This window comes from Tribolium madens, unplaced genomic scaffold, assembly GCF_015345945.1.
Source record: "Tribolium madens isolate multiple individuals breed KSU strain unplaced genomic scaffold, Tmad_KSU_1.1 Scaffold_91;HRSCAF=231;Tcas5.2_LG7, whole genome shotgun sequence".
Taxonomy (NCBI): Eukaryota; Metazoa; Arthropoda; class Insecta; order Coleoptera; family Tenebrionidae; genus Tribolium; species Tribolium madens.
Window position 1 is genome coordinate 13,062,773 of NW_025401063.1, and position 13,335 is coordinate 13,076,107.

The 13,335-nt window shown below is 35.6% G+C and overlaps 1 protein-coding gene across 6 annotated transcripts in view; it reads left to right on the forward strand.

Annotated features, from left to right (window-relative positions):
* LOC123012213 overlaps window positions 1–13,335 on the forward strand; it is a 161,709-nt gene that overhangs the window by 110,170 nt on the left and 38,204 nt on the right. For all 6 annotated transcript variants that reach the window (XM_044410088.1, XM_044410089.1, XM_044410086.1 and 3 more), the window contains exon 3: window positions 238–496. In XM_044410088.1, the coding sequence (XP_044266023.1) occupies window positions 238–496 (259 nt within the window). The remainder of the gene's footprint in view (window positions 1–237; window positions 497–13,335) is intronic.

The window sequence follows — 13,335 nt, forward strand, 5'->3', positions numbered from 1 at the left end:
CGTACTCAGATTCGTCTTCAACATAACTTTATTGATGTGGTTAATTTAACGTTTGGGAATGCAAAATATTTAAGTGAAATTTTAATACAAAATAAATTTTAATTTGTTTTTTGTAAATTGACCCTTAAGGCTTCCTGAAATATTTTCTGATATCTTTGGGGAATCTTAATTCTTTATGACAATTTTTAGTGTAGTCGTCGTTAGGACATGTGTGTAAGGATTTGTTTTCTTTTTTAGGGTGTCCACGAGCTGGCCGGCGTCCGCTTGCCCCTGCAGCCATACTCTGGTGGTCATGCAGTGTTTATGTATAGTACAGCCGCCGATGGCAATGTTACTCTTCAACTTAAGGAATCCGACGATTTGGATCGGTCGAGTCTTGCGGCGATGCTGGCCAGGCTGCAGGACGATGCAACTTTTTCCATATCGTACCAAGACACGGATATCCTTTCCGACGGCAGCATCGACGTGCTTCTGGGTACCGGCACGGCGAATTCAGGTAGTACTCAATGAGTAGTTTTTATTTAAAAATAAAGAAATTCGATATGGAAAAGTTGTGAATTCTGTTTGGAGTGCTGTTAAGTCGCGAAATATTGTTTATAATGCGATTCGGAGACAGTTCTTTGTTTCTTTACGGAAAAACTTTTCTTTTGTGTGAGGTCTTTTTAAGGATGGAAGTGTTGATGGCATTCGCTCCAATAATATTAATCTCGGTCGGATGTTATTTTCGATCGGGGCTTTTTTCTGTTATTGTGAAGCTTTGAAACCCTTTCACGTTAAACATAATAAATTATTCTCGGCATAGTGTCCTTTTATGGATTCATAAATTTTGCTCGTCGTAGTGAAAAGGTTTTTCTTCGATGATTTGTTGGTTATAATCGCTGATTTACTACATGTTTATCAACTTTTCCATTTTAATTCCATCATCTGTTTTAACATGACGCAAGTATAATTCTCCTGTTCGCAGACAGAGATGAATTTGCCTCACAAAGCGTACAAGTAAATTCGCGAAACTTGTTTTAAATTGCAAAGTAGATGTGATACCTTCCGGAGAAACAAGGCTTGTTTAGGTTTTGTTCGTTGTCGGCTGGATTAAAGCGAAAAGTTGATGAACTTCTTATTACCCTTTAAATAAATGTTGACGTGAATATTACCACCGTGAAAACACCCCGAAACACTGGTGTGTAATTTAATCAAGGTCTTCTAGTTTGGTCCACATCAATCCCGATCCAACTTCGACTTTGGTTTACTTTGCCTAATCCGATAACTTTTGTAGTGTTTATTAAGTTGTCGGATTCAGACTAGGCGAGCCAAAAAATACGACCCCGATCAATTCTTTGGGACGGCCCTTGTAATTTCGTTCGGTCAGAGTGGGTTTTCCCCGGTCACAGGATTTCTCTTTCTACAATAAAATTTATTTATATGGAGTATTCGTTTACCCATCATGATATATACTGAACAGTAACCTAGATATGATAATGGCTTTCACTGAACCGATCGACTCGTCGTATGGTTCTCTTTGTTAAGATTTAGTTTTGATAAAAAAAGCACTTAAATATAAATTATAGACGTGAACTGGGCTAGAATTACAATTGAGTAGATGTAGGTAATGGAACCCTAAATTCTGCTTCGTAACAAAGGCTTCATTATTGATAGCTTTATTAAAATCACTTTTTAAACACGTCGTTCCTCTAATAGACATATTAAAGAACGCGACGTCTAAATAGTCAAAACGCGACAAAATTAAAAGAATAGTAAAAAAAAACTCGTTTCATAAAACCTGAAAGCACTCATTTTTTAATAAAACTCGTGGCTGCGCCAGTCGTTTTTTAAACTTAAATTTGTGTCTCAAGACTGGTCTTATAAAACTTGTAATATACTATTTTATTATACCGAACGTTAAATCAATTTTATCGGATATGTGAAAAAATGTAACATTTTTGCCCAATGACTATTTAACTACGAATATGTAAGGAATATGAAAACAAGCAAGAACCTAAATAAAGCGTTGTGGTAGTTTCCCATAAAATGTTCCAAGCCTACACAGCAGTGTCGGCCCTTCTTTCTATGCTGTCTCGCCTAAGCCGACCGAGATGATACAGTTATCCGTTAAATGGCATTAAAACTGTGCCGTTTCGGCTGCCAGCTCTAGCGCAAAAGGCCTCCCGACCGCCGAAACGCGTGTCATAAATTCGACTTTATAGCCGGCGAAAAAATGTACAAGGCGGCATCTAATAGTTATAAAATCACATTTTAACACAACTCACGGCTTCTCTTTGGCTATTTCAGTTCGCGCTCGACCGCGCGGAATATTCAGTTTTCGTTGGCGAATTGTCTTCCTTTTGAGTTCAGCGGTACTAATCGATTACAATGCTGCGTGTCGCTTGATGCGTGAACCAAATCGCGAATCGTGATCGCCGAGTTACATGAAGCGTCACAATCGGACCAAGAACGCCAAAAAGCTTCAAAGACCTTTCCGTTTCTCTGTGTTTAACTTGCACAGAAATGAAAGATTGCGGTTGAGAGTTTTGGTGGCGGTGCCAGTTTAAAGATTAATTCCAAAGTCTGCACTCGGCAAAGTTAATAATCAATTGCGTGCCAGAAACGTTGTTGAATTCATTCGGAGAGGACATAAACGCGTTGGAGTGTAATTAGGTAAATCACGAACGACCGAAACGTGAAGAACGTGTCAATGGCCAATTTTACTGCGACAAAGTTAATTCTCATCACCTAAAAGACACAAGAGAGTCGTTTCATTTTTTTGTTCTGTTAAGATTAATTGCTTAACAAATTAACATACCTAGGGTATAAGACAGCAAAGTTCGAGTATGGTTTACTTAAAATTTTTATTAACATTTTATAATCCTTGCTGATGCATGTACATACGTGGAGCATTATGCTGGCTTTGTGACTGATATAAAATTTTGGTTCTGACGTTTCTTTAACAAACTCCAATACAAATAAACTGTCTGCCGTCGATATTAACTCAATATCTAGAAGTGGAAGTTTTATTTATTTGCCAATTTCTGCACCAAGACAACAAACAAGTTGTTTATTTCTATGAAGCAATTGCTTATTTGTACAAAGACAAGATGTTTCAAATATACTTCAACAAAATAGGCTTATTGAAAGAAAGACGAAATTGAAGCTCGTTTCTTGCCTTATTTTTCATTTCAAATTATCTACCTGCCTCAATTTAAACTATGTAACCTAGAATTTCTGAAATATCTCCTTTGTCATTTCTTTTATCGAGACTGCAAAACTTAGATCTTTTAGAGTTTAACTATGTAGGTATGTTAAAACAGTTTGGAATTAAAAGTTAAAACTTTAAATCAGATTGTGGCATACAGGTGTCTTAGAAATGCTTAAAACAAAATCAAATTTAAATTGGTCAAAATATAACAGTTTTTATTGTAAAATAGCAAATGTTTACCCGCCATTAGTCTTAAATTTTATATTGTTGCTGGCTCATTTTTTTTGTATCTTTCGCAGCACTACGCACCTACTTTTCAGACAATAAGCCTAAAAGTTGATTTTGAGTTTTCAATATTAACAGGGAATACAAACATATAACTTTTTTTCTATAGATCCCATATGTGATTTTCCACAAAAATTATTAAATTTATGAACTTTATGGACCTACACATAGTATATGTACAAATATTTATGTTTTACATAGAAACAAAGAACACTTTTTAACTTGTTTGCAAGTTTTGAAGCATGTTATACTCGAGCTGAACAGAAATTAAGTAGGTATGGAATCAAACGTCTTTTGCTTAAACTGTTTATTTTTTGAAAAACTAATTGATGAATGATAAAGTATTTACTATAAAAATTGTTTTTCAAGAATAAAATTTTTCGAATTTTTTTTAGTTTTCGAATTCTGCAAATTTTTATTTTTTTTTCAATTGGCAACCCGCTATAACACCTTTTTTTTACAAAGACTGTGATCTAAGTAAGGATTACAACTATCTACATTTTGTTTAATTTTTCTTAAAAAACTTTTCATATATGTACTTAAGTTTATAAACCAATTTCCGATTATTTTTGATAATAATGCTGTACCTAAGTTTTGTATTGTATTAACGAATGTAAAATGTTGAAGGTGTAGAGAAAGCGATTTGTTCAGCTTCTCGTATGTTCTCAAAGACACCTGAGATATTGTGTGCCGACATACATCAATCGTCCATCCATCACATTGTCTTTGGTCGTTATTGGCTGTTGTGTCCGATGACGAGAGACAGAAGATATATTGCGACAGGTGCGACTGAGGATCCAATAACCTAGAGGTGATTAAAAATGTTTCGTCGTACCTCGACGATGGAACGAACTCTTGTGGAATTAATTAAAGTAAAGTCATCGTCTTTCTTTGACTCCGGACGCAAGTGCTTTAATTCATCACGTTGTGACGAGATGAAATTCCCAGATTTAATATAGTTAATGCATTCGAAATCTGGAATGAGGGCGGCACCTTCCACCAGGGATAGTTTTGCACGTTACATTAAGCCCAGGTTAATGAGAGACACTCATGTCGATCGGCATTGATAAACAGGGAATTTTGTAATCTCTTGTACAACACAATCAGCCCACCCATTATCACTATTTGCACAGCCACTCCATTTACGTTAATAGAAACAACTATGTACTTTAACATAGATCAGACAGCATACTCATTATACTAAATAAATAAAGTTAAATCTCATTTGCCCTGTGCCGTGTATATTGTGGATTTGCATAGTTGGTAGCGCTGTTCACTGATTAATTTTTTGGGACGGCTATTAACAACTAAAACTCTCGTAGATTTGAATAATTCCACCAATATTATTCAAAGTTAGAACTAACAAATGCTGTTCAAATGCAAACACGAACGGTTTAATAATATTAGAATCCTCGCGTGGATGTAAGAAGTTTATCCTATATCCAGGATGTAAGTAGAAAATCAAGCAAAATAAACAGGAAAACAACTGTGTAAAACTGAATCCTGCTAAACTCTAAAACGAGAACTTCATTTAACTTTGGCGGATGAACCGGTTCTTTACGCAACTTGGCGGACTTTTTAGCGCTTCTAAAACCTACTAAGGTAAAAACTAACAGCGAAGAACTTGTTCACACACACTGCTGGTGCATACAGAGATTCCGTATTGTGCCACTTGGGGGTGGTTTGTACATTTTAATGCACTTGCTTAAATTAAATACCTCACCTTGTACTGCATTAAATCACGCCGCACCGGTTCTATCTTTCTCTGTTTGCGTTACAATAGCAAATAATAGAACACGACACTGTTTACACTACAACAGCGGTCACAATGTATGTGCACACACGTAAATCAGAATTTGCCAACAATACACATCTGCAGCTGAAATCTTATACCCTTTACGCAATTTGAATTATTTCAACCGAAAGGAAGTGCTACTTGGGAACGGAATTAATTAATGATTTATACCGTCGCGAGAAGGCTGGACGTTCAAACTATTACTGTCACGAAATACATCAATATTATCACCATACATGAATTATTTGAGGTACACTTTTAGATTTCATGCTCATTTTTATTTGCGCGTATTTAATGCAATGCTTATAGAAAGTTATAAGCTTTGGAAGAAAAAAACAACATTCACTTGCTCCGCTTTTTGCCGATCTCTTTTAATTGTTGTAACAAAATAAAGTGAAGATGTATGTTTTCTGTATCGAATGAATTTAAACGTTACATTTTTTTCCTAGCAGTCTGATGCTAGACTTACTGATGTTTTGGTTGCTAGTTCAAAAACTCCTAGCTACGCCACTGCATTGACAATTGCAAATTACATTTTCCTCTGGGTTTTGCGCCGTGACATGCACAGCTAATAGTAGTTACCTACTGCTCATTTTCTGAAATAAAATTTCGAATGCCAATTTCCTAGCATTACAGGCGTGGGATTTTACCTTTGTGCAGGAGCGATATTAATGAATTTCACTCTTGTATTTTATGGAAAATTTGATTACCATTGTGTATTTTTTGCACGTCCCGTCAGTTGTAATAATGGAACTGTGCAAGTTATTTGTAAAGATTACAAAGCACATATTTGATGAATTTGCTCAGCTGTTTATTCAGTACAAATAATGAAATTGGAAAAAGGTGCGTTCTGCAAAGAAATGATTTTAATTAAAACAATTTTATCGAAGCGCTGCCGAAGAAAAATAAACGTTTCGATAAAAGCTTATCTTTTTCAATAACGCAGTGAACAAAAGATTTGCTTTACGTGCTGAAATTTCACGGTTTTATTACTGCTTTGAACTGTTCTGTCCGTTTACTTTGTGTGATTTTATATATTAATTACAAAGGTGGATAATTAGATGAATCTCTTTTCTTTTGCGTTTTGGTTTGATAGCATTTCATTGAAATTTCGGAGTAATCACCGCCCAAAATTTAATCTAATTAGCTGTGCGTTTTCCGATTCTAATTAATTTTATGTTATTGTCGATGCTTTATTAACAATCGCTGGCCATTCAATTCGAAATTTAAACAATTTGAATTACGATCTCGTCTGTCTCATCTATTCAATATTCATTTTGGACGTTTTCCCTAATTTATTACGTTTTTCCGCAATTATTTATTAACGGAATGGCTTGTTTGTTTGCTTGATTTATTTATTTGAATTGTTTATACCTAGCCGATATAATCCGTGCTTTATTTATGTTCATCGGGCGAAATCCCATTGCTCTATTCGACACATTTGCGTCCCCAAATTATGACGCTTATTATCACCAAATTGTATTTTAGGACCGGAAAATTATACTGTATGGGGGCTCACTATTGATTACAAGAAATGTACTTAACCCGAGAGCTAGATTTCTATTTCTAATTACTCCTACAGGTGTACGTGTAACCATACTATTTTAGTTTAAAGTGGTCGTAGGAGCAGAGTAAATATTTCACTGTACAGAAAAAGCAAATTTAAATTCCAAACAAATTTATTGTTGTTACCACGCTTTCTAATTCCTGAACACAAAGTTGTGTTCAAATAGTAATATAATTTTATTTTACTATGTTGATTTATTTAATAGTACAATTTATTTTAAAGTAACAAGTTCAGAATTGGTAGGATAGATTTGGGGAGGAATGAAAAAAGTGGTGAAACTGTCTTCAATTAAGATGTCGTAATGCCGGTCTCGGAAACAGAACACTAAATGTTGACGACTGTTGAAAATGATTGTGAGTGAACTTAAGACACATTTTTAATGACCGTATTGCCTATAACAATGGGATTGGCTCGTTAGAAAGTTAATAACAAAGACAATAATCGAGGCTAAGCAGTGTAAGTTAGGTTTCATTGAAGTTGTTCAACGAGAGTATTTCTCCTCGCACCACGTTAACGAGATTCGTCTATTGATTGGGGTTATGCAGATCCCTGCTCCTAAAGTACAATAAATATTTTTGAATCTGGAACAAATTTAATTGTGCCCTAGAGGTCGCTTGGCGCAAGTTTGTTTCCAATTTAAACTTGTAATGAGAAACATTTTATTAAAGTTTTTGATCAGAATTCAATGGAATCACCTAAAACAAGAACGGAAAGTTAAGAATGCAAATTGGTCCAAGAGAGGAAGCAGCTTTCTGAAAAATGGAATCCGGAAATCTAATTTTCAGAGACAAAGGCGGCAACGACGGCCCCACCCTCGCACAGAAATATTAAATTAGTCCAATATGAGAAGACAAATCGACAAAAACTCAATAACGGGAGATCGCCATGCGGAAAACAAACGGCTCGGCGGTATATTACTGTGGCACACCATCAATACGGTTTATTAACTCTCCCTGAAAAGGGGGTTGGGTAGGGACCGAATTTGCCGTTTTATAGCCGTGTGGCTTTATCAAAGCGGCGACATGCCGGAGTAATGCATCGCCTTCACGCACGCCACTGGAATTTACGACTATAGAAACCAGATGTCGCACTCGACCCACTACTTTACCATCAGAACAATTTGTTACAACATTATTCTTAGCGCTCATGCTGCTTACCCGGCGCATCCACCATTTATCGAATAGAGAAATTAACGGTAAGGAGCTTAGAACGCTTCAAAAGTTCCGTCTAATGAGGAGATTTTAGGTAAATGTTTGTATGACTGGGGATGCATTGTGCCGCGGTATATTTGGAGAGCTGTTCAGGTTATTAACAGAGATTATTAGAACGGAAACATGAGCATTACATATGTATAATAAGCACAAAAGACGAGTATTACGTTTAAAACGTAGAAAACGGATTTGAAGCTGCAACAAATTAATTAATTATTGTACTATCTTAATATTTTGTCTTGTTGTTTGAAAAATAAACAAAAATTAAAAAATCCCTGGACAGGCTAATTTTTATTTACAGGAGGACACCTTTTAGTGTACTTTTGCAAGTTGTAGCATCAATCTCTTTCGTAAAACAAACAACCCCTTTGAATTTTTTTTGATCACCATAACTTTATAAAAAGCAATCGAAACTCAAAAAAAAACACACAGCCTGGTCAAAATACCTTTCATTGATACTTTACACAAAGGAGGTAGTGCCATTTAAAATTTTGAAGGACTTGTTTGTATTACCAAATGGGTATGTGCTACAAATTTTGAAAGTACACTAAAAAGTGTCCTCTGTAAATAAAAATTGACCTGTCTCGAAATTTTCTAGTTTTTGTTTATTTTTCTGAGATATCTAGGGTAGCTCGTTCTTAAAAAATCACTTGTATGTTATATACAAGGTGATTCACAAGGAATATTGAGCCTGACCAAATTCTCGATGCAACCACCATTACTTTTCGCAAGTTGCTTTGCGACAAATGTAATGTTGGTTGCATCGAGAATTTGGTCGGGCTCATTATTCCTCGTGAATCATTCTGTATAATATGTAATTTTTGTAAAAGATAAAAAACATTTTATATTTCAAATCATACCTACGTATTATAAAATATGTAGAATTAAAACATAAGATGCAACATTAGATTTTTAAAAGTTTTTTAATATGATCAACAAATTTTGTTTTACGCCAACTTTTATCAAAAATTTCAGTCTTGAAATTTGGTATAAATTGAATTTGGATTGATGTCCGTGTCTTAAAGATGTTAAAGTTGGCCGCTGCCATACCGTTAAACCAGTTTAAGCTGTATATGTTCGTAGAGACAAAAAAAGCAAAAAACCAAAATAAGTCTCTTGTAAGATGTTTCTTTTTGAAAACAAACCCTAACTTGTTTACATCATCCTTGAAAATCTCGCACAAGTAGATAACGGGGAGTTATGCAGTAGAATTCGGTCCCCGCGAGAGGAGTAGAAATCCTTATCTGTTTGATAAAGTTTTCTGCAACTCGCAAAAATAAAGAAGCACACATAAAACGAAGTCCTTCGGGATGGCAACGACAAACAATATAATGATCTATTGTACACTTGAAGCACTATATAAAGTTTTATGCTGAAAATTGCATTCGCCAGCTTGAATTTTATTCAGAGAACATACAGCGGCGGTAGTCGACTTGAAGTATAATTTTGTCTGTTAGTCTCCCGGTAATGTCGCTTCAAGTGGCAACAGGAAAATTGATGTCTTCGTCATTTCGAATTGAGTAATCAACCCTCAACAAAAAATTTAATTAAAATAAACGGAAAGGTCGTCCGGGAACAAGCATTCATGATAACAGACTACTGTTTAAAAGTTTGCGTCGAATAACGTGCTCTGCAGTACTTTAATCTTTGTTTATCTTTTGCACAGAGAATGGCGGTGATTTTATTGTTGTCGATTTTAGACAGGTTTGGTCATAAACAGAAGTCTTTGTCAGACAAAGTAGTTTCGCAAAAGTAGGCCGTGTTAAAACTGTGGAGTTTTCCCAGGAGAAATAAAAAAAAGTGTAAGACGTTTATTTATACGTAAATACTCCTTACTTGATTCGGTTTTAAATGTTGCAACAATAAGAATTTTATAAATTTATTGCAAACAACAAACGTGTTCGTGGACGTTTGTTTGAAGAGAATTGTTTATAGTTGTTTTGCTGGTATTTCAGCCACATCATCACGTCCTGTAATAAAAAATCTGATGACAGGTCAAACAAGCGCGAAGTGATTCTAACGGTCGGTCCTGTTCGCTCTTCGATATTTTTCGTTGTAACTCAACGTTGGTGTTCAAGTTGTGTACGTGCCAAGTGTGTTTATATCTTGGTATTGTCACAACCATATCCCCGAAAATATCGAATATACAACTTCAAACTGCAGCAAAGTCACAAACACCCACCACTCCACTCGAAAAGTAATTTTCCGAAAAGAAACTTTCCATAGTTTCCACGTCACTTTACAAACGAATTAGAGTGCGTTGAAGGCTCACAGATTGGAAAAATAGAGAACAATGTGTAGGAGCAAGTTTAATTGAAGTGGGTAAAGTTGTGCCGTTATAAACAGAAGACAAAGCGAAGCAGGGAAGGAAAAAGAATAATCTGAAGTTTCCGCTTCATGGGCGTTGATTACCAAACGACTGAGCCTTTCTGAGCCGGTGAAGTACAACTTTGCCTAATAGCCGTTCAAGTTGGCACAACTTGTATCAAACAATATTACCAAACATTTCATTAAATTACCCTTCTCGGAGTTGCAGTCGACCTTAAAGCAATTAACCCAAAACGGACATCAAGTGTCACCTAATGAAACCACTGTTAGCAGCCTAGACGTGCTACATAGTGCGGATAACGACACCCCGAGCGGCGTCTTCGTGTATTCCCTCGATTTTCACAAATTGGACAAGATTTATCCGGCCTCTATTGTTAGCTCGTCACCTTAACGTGTCCAGTGCACGAGCTTCATCGACGCCTTTGCGAACAAACCAAACACGTCTGGAAGCTAAAGGATTGCGCTATTGTCCCTGTAATTTCACAGTCACTTGAAGAGGAGAGACAACGAAATAATACTATGTAAAATGTGCGAATGTAGGTACATAGAAGAATACTGTGTTTGCTAAACCGCTTATGAGTATTTGTTAATGAATGTATATTTTATCTATGGGTTGGTGATTAGGATTTCTTTTATAAGCCTACAATGATTTTACACAGTGAATCATTTATAACAAAGACCCTAAACGATTTTCAGACGCAACCCAAAATACATTTTCACGGACAACTTGAATTTTGTTATGTTTGAAAAAGTTAGATTATTAAATTTAAATTAAAGGAGTGTTGAATTCAAAATCTACCCAAATGCCACAAAAATGATGTCGCTGAAACTGATACAGGTGTCAAAGGTATACTGTAGGACGCCAATTTACAAATACTGTCAAAGTTATTACAGGTATCTGTCTATACAGGGTGTTCCGTTTATACCCCACATTAGAAGTATTGGGAGTTCGAAAAATCGTATTTATTTGAAAATTGGTACATTGCCATAACCATTTAGTTTTTCTAAATGAAAATATTTTCAAGATGGCGACACTTCCGGTTATACCGGAAGTCGGTCTCAACTTACTTATTTTAAATGGAAAGGTATATCTTTTACTGCATCTCTGGATCGGGTTATTTTAAGGGAGTTTTTCAAAAAATTTTGGATCTGCACCTTCCATTTTAAAAATCGGTAACTCTGCAATTTTTTGAAATTTTGAATGCTTTTTTTTGCGTTTGAAAGATCATTATCTTATCTGAATCGCCCTGTAAATGCAAAAAATAATAATTTTAAACTATCCCAAACTTATGAAATGTGGGTGCAAAGCTGCCTGTTAATCAAAGAAATCAGAAAATTAATCGTAAAAATAAATGAAGGTATCAGCGCGCAAATTTGTTGAAAAAAAGATCTTAGGAGAAATATAAAAACAAATTCTAAGTTAAAAAAAACACTCGCTTTTAACACAAGATCCAGTGGTAAATAGAGCCTGAGGGACACGTCGTGCTTACACGTTATAAAATTAGAAAGAGGGTAGAGTTGGCGCCTGATTATAATACAAGGTGAATGATAAGCTTGCCAATTTCCGAAGTCGGGCTAAGTTTTCAAGAGTGTTCTCGACGAAAGGTTGCCTGACATCCACGTAATCAACTAACGAGATGCGGGGTTCGACGTTGGGAAACCCAATTAATAGCGTGCTCGTTAGCGGTACCAGGTCTTCACCGACTGATGAATTTACTAGTGCCGCTGAAATTAAATAGTGGGAACTAGCGACGCGTCAAAAGTGGACGATGAGCGGGTTTAATCTCGGTTTTGACATGAGATAAGCTCGTTTTGCATCGAAACAAAGGATATTTTCATGTGCAACAGCGGATGGTTTTTTGAAGCCCTCGAGCGGACGAAGCATAAAGAGCGACAGTCAACACGGCGTGTTTTATGCCGGTTTGTTCTTTCAAAGCGGTTATGTTGTTACAAACGCAAAAACGATGCTTCTGTCTTCTTTAATTACACTTCGGAACTTGTGTTTTGTCCGTTTTAGATGTAATTCTACTCTAAGAAAATCTTAACACTTGTATATACTCGACTTTTTATAGAAGAATAACTATTGAGTCAAGATTATAAAGAGCTGAAGCAAATGCCTTGTATAAAGCAGTAAAAATAAATAGTTTTAAAACAATAAATGTTAGTGTTTACTAACAGGTTAAAATGCACTTCGAAATTTAATAAACAAACTGGGAATTAGTTCGAAATTAGTACATCAGTATTTTTTTTTCTGCTTGAATTTTTTTTATGAAACATCCCGGGAGTTGTGTAGCGTTTTATAGTAATGACAGTAGTTCGAGAACTCGCATAAAACAAGCAAACAAGTAAGAAACAATGTAAATTATTGCAGTTGGGAGTTGGAAGGTTTTACAGGATACGTCAGTAGGAACGTCGTCAGCTGGACAAATTGCCACTACTTAGACCATCATTTGTCATTGTGGCGTTTATCTAGTCTAGACAGTTAAATCTTGGACCTCTCATCCAACATTTTTACTATCGAGACTAAATGCCATCACCTTTGAACCGAACCGAAACGAAGAACGAATTACATTAATCTCTTGGTGACAATTTTAAATCGGTAAAAAGAAAGTGCAAAGTGTTAAAAGGTATGTAAAACTTGCAGTTTATAAAGAGTCTTTGTATGAATAGGTTGTACAAGAAATCGAGACTCATACAGCCTTTTTTAGCTGTTTAACCCTTTCTGCAACTTTATTTTTGAAGATAAACGAAGCTTTGCTCTATAGATCTTATTATTATTTGAGTCGGTACAATTTTTTAACATTTTTCTATTTCCTGCTACCTTACCTTACATGACATTTTTCTTTGGGGCGCGAGTTCTGAAACACCCTGTAAATTCTAATCCTCATTTTCAGTTGAAAATCCTTCGAATTCAGGAATTAATTTTCATAATCCGTCAGAGGGCGAACGTTCACGTTTA